General features: G+C 40.9%; 1 protein-coding gene across 1 annotated transcript in view; it reads right to left on the bottom strand.

The window, feature by feature from the left end:
• UST (uronyl 2-sulfotransferase) overlaps positions 1-15126 on the bottom strand; it is a 239223-nt gene that overhangs the window by 59924 nt on the left and 164173 nt on the right. Inside the window, exon 4 of the mRNA XM_018559381.1 lies at positions 8871-8950. Within this exon, the coding sequence (XP_018414883.1) occupies positions 8871-8950 (80 nt within the window). The remainder of the gene's footprint in view (positions 1-8870; positions 8951-15126) is intronic.

Genomic DNA, 15126 nt, shown 5'->3' with positions numbered 1-15126 from the left:
AGAAAATGGTGGGTGAATGCACAGTACAGTAACCTGGAGGGAGGCTTCACAGGTACAGAAGCGGCCCCAAGGCTGCCAATGAGAGAGAGGAAAAAAATGGAGCCAATTTTAACTGGGTGGCTGTCCATGCTGTTGTATTGTTGTAAGCCTTCCCAATGTGCGCCCTGCTATAAAGGCTGGTTATAGATTCATGCATGTACCATCTTTTCAAGTTTGACTATTTTTGGTTTGGGGGACGCACTGGAGTCCCAGCGTGCATTTTTGGTTGCTGGGCCTCCAGTGCGTCCCTGCACCTTATTAGGAGGAGTTGGCTACCTCCAGGTACACCTGCATGTAATTTATCGACTTCATTAATATGCTCACACTTGGAGACTCGGATACATAGAGTTAGGACCACACTTTGCAGAGGTGCCTTGGCGCGGCAGTGTGGCTTCTACATATTTTTGGCCATAAGTTTGTGCAACTAAAACCTCTGATTTTAACGCATACAGTTGACAGGGCAGTTTGTTTGGTTGCAGGCTGGCTGGCAGGTTGAGGCCGGGGAATTTTTGTGTTTTGTATAATTCTCTAGGTTACCCCTCAGTGACTTTGGGAGATGCACCGTGCTACTTGCAAGTTAGAAGCTTACCTTATACCTTAGATGTGGTCTCATCTGTTTAAAGGGTCATGCCCCATCTGATCTTCACCCTCCCAATGGGTATACCCTTCAAAGATCCACCCACCTGCGTGATTGACAGCTGGCTCTGCCTACCTAGAGGCAGAGCCAGCTGTACCTGCCCCCTCCACCGACCGTTCCGCCAGTCAGCGCTGGAGGATTGGAGAGGGGAAGGGGGAATCCCTGCAGGGAACCTTGAGTGACAGTCACGGCTCTCTGCAGGGACATAATCGAGAAGTGAGCGAGCAACGGCATGTGTTCGCTCACTTTCCAATCTATTGAGCCGACGTGTGACAGTTTAATTGTCACACGTTGGCTCGAACTATGAAGTTAAGTGAAAATCACTCACCTCATAGTTCTCCTTTAAGCACATTACAGGCTGGCCCTGCATCTTCCTTCCAGCAGGGTCCAGGTATGGTTCGTCAAAGCTCAACTGAGAGCAGAAAGAAAGCATGCATCACCTAAGGAAACTAGCAAAAAACTAAGGGTGGCTGGAAGTGAGAGGGGTTATGCAGGGCTATTCTTACCTAATTCTCTACCACCTAATGGTAGCTGCATAACCCATTGGTTCTGCATTAAAGCCCTGTGATATACGAACAAAAAACTATATTTTGAGGTCCATCAAGTTCAACCTTTGTGTGTCTGATTGTGCAAAGGTGTCTCCACTGAAGCTTTATCACCAATCTCACTTCCTGTCCTTGAGACAATAGGAAGTGAAAGGAAATCTACACCTAGGAAGGGAAATTCACTCCTGTAAGAGTGATCATGGGAAAAAGGTGTCTCCACTGAAGTTTTATCACCAATCCTTGTTTCCACGACAACCCAAAATGTTCAGAATCCAATTGTCACAGGGACAGAAAGTGAGGTGAAATCTTCTGAACAGGCGCATACTCAGCAGAACAAACTTCACATGGGGTAAACCCTTCCCTGTGCTATCCAAAACAAACAAAAAATGTTTTTGGCTGGAGTTGCACTTAAAAAAATGTACCTGTTCCAACTTACATACAAATTCAACTTAAGACCAAACCTACAGAACCGGGGACTGCCTGTAGTCAAAGTTACTTATTTTTTTACCAAGAAAGACCATATTTCACTAGTAAAGCTTCAAAACCCATTTTCAATTTTCAGTTATGGGCTTAACCACTTTTTTTTTATACTTTTGATACAAAATTGAGGCAATTTTTTTTAGGACAAACATGTCTTTTGGTGCTTTTGCCTCTAAAAAGTTATTTAACCTTTAAAAAAAAGGAAAAAAAAGAAAAATATTTTTTTTTTGCATGTTGACCAGTCATAGTTAAAAAAAATATAGTGTTAGGGAAATGTCACACATGTAGTTATCCTGTTGCTGACAACATCTGCCATTGGAGCAGAAGGGTGCTCAATTAGCAGCAAGTCACCATTGACAGAATTGCTAATGTGACATAGCCCTTACTATAGTTATGTTACTATAGTTATGTGGTACTACGTTTATTTTTTAGTTTGTCCCAAAAAGCATACAAAGCATGGTAAAGTTTTTTGCAAAACAATGTGTTTTTGCATACTTGTTTTTTACTGCTTATACTGCAAAATGCAAGTTAAGATGAAAAATGAAACCTTGATTCTGAGCTCTCCTTTCAGCCCCACATCCAATCACTATCCAAATCTTGCCGACTCAGCCGCCATACCATTTCTAAAATGTGTCCCTTTCGCCTCTTTCTGCCAAACCCTCCACTGGCTCCCAATTGCCCAATGAATAAAACTCAAAATACTAACAGCTACATACAAAGTCATCTACAACTCTGCCCCAACCTACATCACCCAACCACCACTTTTGTCACCTCCTCCCAAGCTCGCCTCCAGGACTTCTACAGAGTGTCTCCTATTCTCTGGAACTCCCTACCCCAATCTGTCTGCTTACCTCCTACTCTGTCCACCTTTAGGCGAACGTTGAAAACTCATCTCTTCATGGAAGCCTATCCCAACTCAAAATGACTATCCTTTTACTTCTTCCACTGACTCAATCTAAACAATCACCACCTTTTCTATCACTTGCTCCCCCTACTAGATTGTAAGCTCTCCTAACCCATTTTCTAAAGCACTGCGCAAACTGTTGGCGCTATATAAATCCTGTATAATAATAATAATAAAAAACTAATTTGCTGAAAACAATTAGCAAAACAAGCGATCAAAATAGTGCTTGCAGCATGTGCCTTGCGATCCCTTGAGGATGATCGCATTGCGGCTGGAGCCATTCACTTCAATGGGCCGCCACACCCCCTCCTGTCCCACAAAAAAGTGAGCCGGCTGCAATGCGATGCAGTGCGTTCTGGCCAGAATCGGAACGCACTGCATCTGGTGTGAACACACTCTAAGGTTTGCTTTATTAGCCCCTGTGTAAAAAATCAGATACACTGTAATTAGCTGTCCCTGGCAAACTGTTTCTTTTACAATGTATCAGTTTTTGTTCACATTTTAACAGGCAGCTATCAGACAGATTGGCACCTATAAGGACATGTGCCCAGTGGGGAAGGACTCTAGGATGTACAAATTACAAGGTGTGTCCTAGGTTTAGAATCCCATCTGAAATTGCTCATCTTTCTCTGTAAAGGGCTGAAAAATATGTCAACACTACAAAAAGTAAAATATAATACAATAAATTGCTTTTACATAATTCAATCTTACTAGCAAAACAACTTACCTTGAAAAGTTAAGAAAGTGAACATGTCGGGTAAATAAATATGGTTGCTCAGCAGTACTAATGTTCTTTATCACCTCCATCTAGAAATAGAGCAGAATCTTCCCAATGTGCGCCCTGCTATAAAGGCTGGTTATAGATTCATGCATGTACCATCTTTTCTAGTTTGACTATTTTTGGTTTGGGGGACGCACTGGAGTCCCAGCGTGCATTTTTGGTTGCTGGGCCTCCAGTGCGTCCCTGCACCTTATTAGGAGGAGTTGGCTACCTCCAGGTACACCTGCATGTAATTTATCGACTTCATTAATATGCTCACACTTGGAGACTCGGATACATAGAGTTAGGACCACACTTTGCAGAGGTGCCTTGGCGCGGCAGTGTGGCTTCTACATATTTTTGGCCATAAGTTTGTGCAACTAAAACCTCTGATTTTAACGCATACAGTTGACAGGGCAGTTTGTTTGGTTGCAGGCTGGCTGGCAGGTTGAGGCCGGGGAATTTTTGTGTTTTGTATAATTCTCTAGGTTACCCCTCAGTGACTTTGGGAGATGCACCGTGCTACTTGCAAGTTAGAAGCTTACCTTATACCTTAGATGTGGTCTCATCTGTTTAAAGGGTCATGCCCCATCTGATCTTCACCCTCCCAATGGGTATACCCTTCAAAGATCCACCCACCTGCGTGATTGACAGCTGGCTCTGCCTACCTAGAGGCAGAGCCAGCTGTACCTGCCCCCTCCACCGACCGTTCCGCCAGTCAGCGCTGGAGGATTGGAGAGGGGAAGGGGGAATCCCTGCAGGGAACCTTGAGTGACAGTCACGGCTCTCTGCAGGGACATAATCGAGAAGTGAGCGAGCAACGGCATGTGTTCGCTCACTTTCCAATCTATTGAGCCGACGTGTGACAGTTTAATTGTCACACGTTGGCTCGAACTATGAAGTTAAGTGAAAATCACTCACCTCATAGTTCTCCTTTAAGCACATTACAGGCTGGCCCTGCATCTTCCTTCCAGCAGGGTCCAGGTATGGTTCGTCAAAGCTCAACTGAGAGCAGAAAGAAAGCATGCATCACCTAAGGAAACTAGCAAAAAACTAAGGGTGGCTGGAAGTGAGAGGGGTTATGCAGGGCTATTCTTACCTAATTCTCTACCACCTAATGGTAGCTGCATAACCCATTGGTTCTGCATTAAAGCCCTGTGATATACGAACAAAAAACTATATTTTGAGGTCCATCAAGTTCAACCTTTGTGTGTCTGATTGTGCAAAGGTGTCTCCACTGAAGCTTTATCACCAATCTCACTTCCTGTCCTTGAGACAATAGGAAGTGAAAGGAAATCTACACCTAGGAAGGGAAATTCACTCCTGTAAGAGTGATCATGGGAAAAAGGTGTCTCCACTGAAGTTTTATCACCAATCCTTGTTTCCACGACAACCCAAAATGTTCAGAATCCAATTGTCACAGGGACAGAAAGTGAGGTGAAATCTTCTGAACAGGCGCATACTCAGCAGAACAAACTTCACATGGGGTAAACCCTTCCCTGTGCTATCCAAAACAAACAAAAAATGTTTTTGGCTGGAGTTGCACTTAAAAAAATGTACCTGTTCCAACTTACATACAAATTCAACTTAAGACCAAACCTACAGAACCGGGGACTGCCTGTAGTCAAAGTTACTTATTTTTTTACCAAGAAAGACCATATTTCACTAGTAAAGCTTCAAAACCCATTTTCAATTTTCAGTTATGGGCTTAACCACTTTTTTTTTATACTTTTGATACAAAATTGAGGCAATTTTTTTTAGGACAAACATGTCTTTTGGTGCTTTTGCCTCTAAAAAGTTATTTAACCTTTAAAAAAAAGGAAAAAAAAGAAAAATATTTTTTTTTTGCATGTTGACCAGTCATAGTTAAAAAAAATATAGTGTTAGGGAAATGTCACACATGTAGTTATCCTGTTGCTGACAACATCTGCCATTGGAGCAGAAGGGTGCTCAATTAGCAGCAAGTCACCATTGACAGAATTGCTAATGTGACATAGCCCTTACTATAGTTATGTTACTATAGTTATGTGGTACTACGTTTATTTTTTAGTTTGTCCCAAAAAGCATACAAAGCATGGTAAAGTTTTTTGCAAAACAATGTGTTTTTGCATACTTGTTTTTTACTGCTTATACTGCAAAATGCAAGTTAAGATGAAAAATGAAACCTTGATTCTGAGCTCTCCTTTCAGCCCCACATCCAATCACTATCCAAATCTTGCCGACTCAGCCGCCATACCATTTCTAAAATGTGTCCCTTTCGCCTCTTTCTGCCAAACCCTCCACTGGCTCCCAATTGCCCAATGAATAAAACTCAAAATACTAACAGCTACATACAAAGTCATCTACAACTCTGCCCCAACCTACATCACCCAACCACCACTTTTGTCACCTCCTCCCAAGCTCGCCTCCAGGACTTCTACAGAGTGTCTCCTATTCTCTGGAACTCCCTACCCCAATCTGTCTGCTTACCTCCTACTCTGTCCACCTTTAGGCGAACGTTGAAAACTCATCTCTTCATGGAAGCCTATCCCAACTCAAAATGACTATCCTTTTACTTCTTCCACTGACTCAATCTAAACAATCACCACCTTTTCTATCACTTGCTCCCCCTACTAGATTGTAAGCTCTCCTAACCCATTTTCTAAAGCACTGCGCAAACTGTTGGCGCTATATAAATCCTGTATAATAATAATAATAAAAAACTAATTTGCTGAAAACAATTAGCAAAACAAGCGATCAAAATAGTGCTTGCAGCATGTGCCTTGCGATCCCTTGAGGATGATCGCATTGCTGAAGCTTACCTTATACCTTAGATGTGGTCTCATCTGTTTAAAGGGTCATGCCCCATCTGATCTTCACCCTCCCAATGGGTATACCCTTCAAAGATCCACCCACCTGCGTGATTGACAGCTGGCTCTGCCTACCTAGAGGCAGAGCCAGCTGTACCTGCCCCCTCCACCGACCGTTCCGCCAGTCAGCGCTGGAGGATTGGAGAGGGGAAGGGGGAATCCCTGCAGGGAACCTTGAGTGACAGTCACGGCTCTCTGCAGGGACATAATCGAGAAGTGAGCGAGCAACGGCATGTGTTCGCTCACTTTCCAATCTATTGAGCCGACGTGTGACAGTTTAATTGTCACACGTTGGCTCGAACTATGAAGTTAAGTGAAAATCACTCACCTCATAGTTCTCCTTTAAGCACATTACAGGCTGGCCCTGCATCTTCCTTCCAGCAGGGTCCAGGTATGGTTCGTCAAAGCTCAACTGAGAGCAGAAAGAAAGCATGCATCACCTAAGGAAACTAGCAAAAAACTAAGGGTGGCTGGAAGTGAGAGGGGTTATGCAGGGCTATTCTTACCTAATTCTCTACCACCTAATGGTAGCTGCATAACCCATTGGTTCTGCATTAAAGCCCTGTGATATACGAACAAAAAACTATATTTTGAGGTCCATCAAGTTCAACCTTTGTGTGTCTGATTGTGCAAAGGTGTCTCCACTGAAGCTTTATCACCAATCTCACTTCCTGTCCTTGAGACAATAGGAAGTGAAAGGAAATCTACACCTAGGAAGGGAAATTCACTCCTGTAAGAGTGATCATGGGAAAAAGGTGTCTCCACTGAAGTTTTATCACCAATCCTTGTTTCCACGACAACCCAAAATGTTCAGAATCCAATTGTCACAGGGACAGAAAGTGAGGTGAAATCTTCTGAACAGGCGCATACTCAGCAGAACAAACTTCACATGGGGTAAACCCTTCCCTGTGCTATCCAAAACAAACAAAAAATGTTTTTGGCTGGAGTTGCACTTAAAAAAATGTACCTGTTCCAACTTACATACAAATTCAACTTAAGACCAAACCTACAGAACCGGGGACTGCCTGTAGTCAAAGTTACTTATTTTTTTACCAAGAAAGACCATATTTCACTAGTAAAGCTTCAAAACCCATTTTCAATTTTCAGTTATGGGCTTAACCACTTTTTTTTTATACTTTTGATACAAAATTGAGGCAATTTTTTTTAGGACAAACATGTCTTTTGGTGCTTTTGCCTCTAAAAAGTTATTTAACCTTTAAAAAAAAGGAAAAAAAAGAAAAATATTTTTTTTTTGCATGTTGACCAGTCATAGTTAAAAAAAATATAGTGTTAGGGAAATGTCACACATGTAGTTATCCTGTTGCTGACAACATCTGCCATTGGAGCAGAAGGGTGCTCAATTAGCAGCAAGTCACCATTGACAGAATTGCTAATGTGACATAGCCCTTACTATAGTTATGTTACTATAGTTATGTGGTACTACGTTTATTTTTTAGTTTGTCCCAAAAAGCATACAAAGCATGGTAAAGTTTTTTGCAAAACAATGTGTTTTTGCATACTTGTTTTTTACTGCTTATACTGCAAAATGCAAGTTAAGATGAAAAATGAAACCTTGATTCTGAGCTCTCCTTTCAGCCCCACATCCAATCACTATCCAAATCTTGCCGACTCAGCCGCCATACCATTTCTAAAATGTGTCCCTTTCGCCTCTTTCTGCCAAACCCTCCACTGGCTCCCAATTGCCCAATGAATAAAACTCAAAATACTAACAGCTACATACAAAGTCATCTACAACTCTGCCCCAACCTACATCACCCAACCACCACTTTTGTCACCTCCTCCCAAGCTCGCCTCCAGGACTTCTACAGAGTGTCTCCTATTCTCTGGAACTCCCTACCCCAATCTGTCTGCTTACCTCCTACTCTGTCCACCTTTAGGCGAACGTTGAAAACTCATCTCTTCATGGAAGCCTATCCCAACTCAAAATGACTATCCTTTTACTTCTTCCACTGACTCAATCTAAACAATCACCACCTTTTCTATCACTTGCTCCCCCTACTAGATTGTAAGCTCTCCTAACCCATTTTCTAAAGCACTGCGCAAACTGTTGGCGCTATATAAATCCTGTATAATAATAATAATAAAAAACTAATTTGCTGAAAACAATTAGCAAAACAAGCGATCAAAATAGTGCTTGCAGCATGTGCCTTGCGATCCCTTGAGGATGATCGCATTGCGGCTGGAGCCATTCACTTCAATGGGCCGCCACACCCCCTCCTGTCCCACAAAAAAGTGAGCCGGCTGCAATGCGATGCAGTGCGTTCTGGCCAGAATCGGAACGCACTGCATCTGGTGTGAACACACTCTAAGGTTTGCTTTATTAGCCCCTGTGTAAAAAATCAGATACACTGTAATTAGCTGTCCCTGGCAAACTGTTTCTTTTACAATGTATCAGTTTTTGTTCACATTTTAACAGGCAGCTATCAGACAGATTGGCACCTATAAGGACATGTGCCCAGTGGGGAAGGACTCTAGGATGTACAAATTACAAGGTGTGTCCTAGGTTTAGAATCCCATCTGAAATTGCTCATCTTTCTCTGTAAAGGGCTGAAAAATATGTCAACACTACAAAAAGTAAAATATAATACAATAAATTGCTTTTACATAATTCAATCTTACTAGCAAAACAACTTACCTTGAAAAGTTAAGAAAGTGAACATGTCGGGTAAATAAATATGGTTGCTCAGCAGTACTAATGTTCTTTATCACCTCCATCTAGAAATAGAGCAGAAGGATTTTATGCAGTCAAAATATGTAAAACTACAATACACCTAACACCCAGGTTTGTCTGTACTTTGATATGCTAGTTGAACTCTGCTCCTATCAGAAATCTTATCTTTCTGGCAAAACTGATACCGTAAAGGGGCTGGACATATTTCTTTTTTTTTATATAATCCTTATTCATTTTAAATAATTTTAAAACATACAATTTAAAACATTAAATTTCAACATTATTCTTCTCCATTATTAAGGGAGCAATACACAAATGATTACATCTTAAAAACACCATAAGTACCAATTTTAAAAGGTTTCAATTTTCTAGATACCTTCTTCGCTTATGACCTTACAACCCCATTCATCTGTCTCCTCACACCTTCCCAAACACACACACAAAAAACCCTACCCTTATTAAGTTTCCTCTCTCTCCCCCATTACCACATACCTTCCCTAATTTACATCTTAATCCTCAGACCCTTACATCTTAATCCTCAGACCCTAACTTCTATCTAGTAATGTCATTTCGAAGTCCACTGAGATGTAATTTTGTATCCAAGGGTCCCAAGTTTTCTTGAATCTAGAGATTGTGTCATTTAAAATTGCAGAAAGTTTTTTTATTTATCATATACCACCCTATCTTGCTCCTTACTTGATGTATAGAGGGTGTGCTTGAGCTCCAAGCCTTTGCCAATGTCTGTTTTGCTGCTGATAATATGAAAGTCACTAATTTAAACTGCATGTTGGTCTTAAATTAAGCAAAGCCTCCCATGGGTTACATCTTATTCGCTTTCCTAATACTTTACTAATCAATCATTTCGATAGATACCTATCCAGAACCCCTTGATTTTGGGACAGCTCCACCATATAACATTGAACCCGCCTCATCGCACCCCCTAAAATACTTTGGGGAGGTTCCCTCTGAAACTTTAGCTTTTTAAAGGGGGACCAGGTACCAGCAAAATAGAATTTTATAACTGGCCTCTACTGCTGTTGCATTGATGGAACAATGTGAAATGGTGTCCCAGATCCGTGCCTAATCTTTTGGTTCCAGTCGCCTATCTAGATCCTGTTCCCGTAGGAGCGCATATCTAGGTAAGCATAGATAGTGGATAAACTGCCCCACCCCACCCCAGAGGATTTCTCACACACTTCTGTTAATCATTAGTTGGGGGTGTAAAAGATTTAACTAACATTGATTGTATAAAACTCCTAATTTGCAAATACTCAAAAACTCTAGAGTGGTGTATCTCATACATAGCCTGAATTCTGCTAAATGACAATCTCTGATTGATACAGAAAATCCTTAATTCTATAGAGACCGACCTCTGTCTAGATTTGAAACCAATTGGTTCTTCAAACGCAGGAGGAAAGGAGGGATTTTTGATAATAGTTGCCAAAGGCACACATCTAGAGGCTGAATTCCTCAAATATCTAACCCCATCCCAAATCTTAAAAGAATTTGCCTAATTATTGGATTGATAATACTGTATGCATACAGTACATTGAGAAGGCAGGCTCCAAAGCAGGGTCTCTATACCTATAGGGTTAACTTCTTCTGCCTCTATATTTACCCACAAAGGGGCAACTGGACACGTAAAATAGGAAATCTGTGATGCAATTTCCGCCTGGAAGTAAGACATTAAATGTGGAACTCCAAGACCCCCTTTACTCCTGGGTTGAACTGGGTTTTTCCCTTCCCATATACAATGTTGGAAAATCTGCTGAATAGACTTTATCACGTATAATGGAATATTTATTAACATTTATTGGGAAAAAATATAGTAACTTGTGTAGCAGAATAATTTTTACTTCCGTTATTCTGCCCAACCAAGATATCTGATACTTCTTCCAGGATTCCATCATCTGTTTGACCTGGCTTATGACTACAGTTTGCTTGATACAATACATTATACTCAGCTATCAAGTGCACACCTAGGTGACCAATATTATGAGATTCTCAAGTAAAGGGATACTGGGCCTTAAATCTTTGCATAATTTCATGCTTTATAGCTATACCAAGTGATTTGGATTTAGAGTTATTAATTTGCAACCCAGAAACTTTCTCGTAGCTAGAAAGCTTCAGTAAATTCGTAAGTGAAATAATTAGATTAGTCACAAAAAAAAAAGGTATCGTCTGCAAAATAGGAGATACTTTATGTTCATAACCTCCTATCTTTAAACCATTAATATTGGGATTCCTCCATGTAGCTATGGCCAAAGTTTCACTCACTAGTGAAAATAATAGAGGAGACAGTGGGCAACACTGATGTGTCCCACTTTGCAACGGGAACCTCCCTGAACGATATCCAGAATACTGTATGCATGCGTCTGGATTGCTATAAAGTTCCTTGACCCATTTAATAAAATTTGGTCCAAATCCCCATTTCTGAAGTATATAGAAAATATATGGCCATTGTACTGTATCGACAGCTGATGTCTAAAGATAACAAATAACGGGGTATTTGTCTATGCTTTGCTAGATACATTGAATGCAGCAATCGTCTAACCCCATCCGTCGCTTGTCTCTTCATAAACCCTACTTGGTCTCTACCAATAAGGACTTAAATGCCCGTATTAAGTCTATATGCTAACATTTTTGCCAGTATTTTTACATCCTGATTAAGAGGAGATATTGGCCTATAGTTAGACCAATTAGTCTCATTCTTATTCTGCTTCTGTATCATAGTAACTCTCACTGTAGTAACTGATTAAATAGCTCCGTCAAATATGGCGGAAGAATATGCATAAACTTTTTGTAATACAAAGCAGTGAGACCATCAGGTCCTGGCCGTTTCCCTACCCTACAATTTCTTTTTGCAGCCTCTACCTCAGAGTGCATTATAGGACCCTCTAATATTGTATATAGAGATTCTTGTAAACCAGGTAGGGCTAGGTCTGCGAAAAAAGCTTCGATCCAGCCAGAATCCACAGTTTGTGGAGCACTCGCAAGTTGCCGCATATGTTTATGAAATTCCTAAGCCCAGGCCTATCCTTGCCTGGGCTTAATCCCTCAGTTGAGGAGTAGGGTTATCCTTATATTGAGAGAATAGAGTAGCATATTTCTCCTCCGGCTGTTTCTGATGCTCTTGCCTTTTCCTAATAGATGATATATGTATAAAAATGCCTCGGATGACTTGTTTATGGACATTCCAAGGTGTTGCAGATGATACTACCGAGGATTCATTGATTGTAAAATACTCTTTAAGTGCCTTTTGCACCTTATCTACCATCTCTGGGTCACTAAGTAAAGCATTATTCAATGACCAAAAAAATATACCCTGACTGAGGTTCAAGGCCTTAATTAATACACATACCGCATCATGATCTGACCAGGGTATTGGTAATATATCTGCTTTCACAATCTAGGGAAGCATAGTGTTTGGTACAAATATATGGTCAATCCTGGATAAAGTACCATATGGGCAAGAAACGTACGTATAATCCCTCTTGGAGGGGTTTAACTCCCTCCAGGTGTCTGCCAATGAATATTGAGAAAGGTGATCCCGCAAAATCTTTAATGAAGAATTAGAAGCTTCATGCAGCCTCCCCAACCCAGAACTCCTCTTATTCAGAGTTGGGTAAAGAACCGTATTCGAGTCGCCACATACAAAAAGAGCCCCTTAAGAATGCTAAAATAAATAATACGTTTCAATAAATGGACCTTGTTTAACATTTGGGGCGCAATATACCATAATTGTTATCCGAGTTTCCCCCAGCATTCCCCTAAGAAGTAAATAACGCCCCTCTGGATCTGCCAGTTACAGATGGCATGAAAATACACAGGTTTTCCTCAATCCAACCAAAATTCCCCTTTGTTTCGTACTGGCATTTGCCCAAAAAATGTGTGGTTATGTCTTAGGACATGACATTTTGGAAAAGTGTGTTCGCTGAAAGCAAATAATATCTGCATGGACCGATCTAAAAAAACGAAAGGCTTTGTTTCTCTCTTTTTCGGGGAATTAAATCCCTCAACATTAGACGTTTAAAGTTTCATATATTCTATAGTCAAGAAACTCTTTTAGGTCCTATAGTTTATTGCCTCCACCCAGGGGAAAGGGCGGAAAAGGAAAGAAGAGAAGAAAACGTAAAGTCCAAAACAATCCCATGAATAATAATTAAAAAAAAAACCCCAGAAAAACCCTTCGTTCCATCCTACACAATACCTGTCTGCCACTAATCCTGCAGCAGATGCTCCATCCATTCCCTCCTCGAAATTCCATAGGCCAGGTGGAAAATACTTTTTACACTGTCTATGTGTATGCCAACCTCAGGTGTAATGTTGGTCAAAGAGGGATCACAGTGTTTCCCGCAGCCACAAGCAAAAGCTCCCTTTACGTTCATGCAAGCTCCCCTTCGACAAGTCTCCAAGACAAAAAAAGAAGGCGGGTGGGGGGTGGGGGTTGGTTATCTATATATTTATAACAATCATTTTCGGTGACAATAACTTATTCCTGATAACCCTTACAATTGCCTTTTTTATATAACATCTTACCACTCCCTTTAATGATTCAAACCCCTTCAAATATTTCTTACAGGTGCATAAGACCTAGACTCGTGGTTGAATATTGCTTAATGATCTATTTAGAAACAGATAATTGACACATAATTGGGTTAATCCCCCCCCCCCCCCAAAAAAAAGGATGGGGTGTATTTATATATTTATACCAATCCATTTTGGTGATAATTACTCTTACCCAATAACCCTTACATTTACCTTATTCACATAACACTTTACCCCACTCTTTAATAATTCACACCTCTTCAAATTTTTGTTACAAGTATATCATGTGACGATAATGGGGTTTGAGTCTGAGCCCCAGCCCTAGTGAAATTCCAAAATATCTCTCTAAGCCTTTTATGGTCGTCCCTAATTAAAGGCATGGCACCAAGCACTCATATATTACGAGTGGACAAGTTAAAATAAACAAGCAGGTTCTAGATAGGTGAGCCCACTTTCACCCAAAAGTCATAACCCTAAGTATAAAATTAAGCTACATTTATTAATTTGGAATTGGGAGGCAATAGTGTAAAATAAAGGTTCATCCGCCGCCTGCTTTCCCTCCCCAGCCCTGACCTAGGGGACGGCTCTGGGACACCCTCCAAAAGGGGCTTATAAAATATTCTGTCTAGGTGAATAGAGTGGGCTCTTAGTTTTTAAAACATCGAGGAACTAGAAGACTTAACATCGCAGAAGAGTTCCCCTTTAATCTTTGGACATTATCTGCTGGAACCCTGCTTGAAGAAGAAGAGCCCTGCAGACTTCCACTTTGCTTCTTGAACTCTGAACTCTGTCAGAACTCACAATTCCAGGACTGTTGAGTATTCTCCGTTTATTCCCTTTTATTTTACTGTTGTATATATATTTTGTCTCTTGATTAAATATTTTTCTGTATATTTTCTGAACCGTTTCTTTTATAAAAAGGACAATCTTAAAAATCGTTAAGATTATCTCTATGCTCTAAATACGAACTTAAAGTATCCTTGCCTCTGTGAAGAGCGCTACTGTATAGTGAATCCTGTCATATTCCTGTCTGAGAGGACAGAGATATCATAGACTGTATTGTATAGTGAATCCTGTCATATTCCTGTCTGAGAGGACAGCGCTATCACAGGCATTGTTTAAGTGTTTTGAATTGTCACAGCATTTGCTTGGCACGGTCTGTGTTTCTGTTACAATAAAATACATGGTGGCAGTGAACGTTTGTGGGTAAAGGGTTAACTGCGGAGTTAACCAACCCTGGTGACGATCGCTCTCAGTCTGCTGGCCTGAGATTGTGTCCTGGGAGCTTGGAAATCTCTGCGCAGGGTGAGGCTGAGAGTGGTATCGCCACGTCCTTGTGATGCTCACGCTCGGTTCAGACTTGTGTATGGTCAGGTGGGATTGACATACAGCGGGTCTGGGCCGGGCGTACGTCAGATATCAAAACTAAACTCCTTGATTATTATTACTTAGTTATCCATGTTTAAAATAAAACAAATTTGACAGTTAATCCCATCTGTGCTCATTAATCACATTTACCACAGTTTACTTCTTTACCAGCTTTAACCATATATCATCCCCTCCATCTGTGAAATGCTATTCTTTACATACCGAACACCTACAAAACAAAAACAACAAAAAAGACAAGAAGGGGTACCTACATAATTAAGAGGGGGGGGGGGGGGGGGAGCAG

This window comes from Nanorana parkeri, unplaced genomic scaffold (assembly GCF_000935625.1).
Source record: "Nanorana parkeri isolate BGI_ZX_2015 unplaced genomic scaffold, ASM93562v1 scaffold391, whole genome shotgun sequence".
Lineage (NCBI taxonomy): Eukaryota > Metazoa > Chordata > Amphibia > Anura > Dicroglossidae > Nanorana > Nanorana parkeri.
This window is presented reverse-complemented; position numbering and strand designations above follow the sequence as displayed.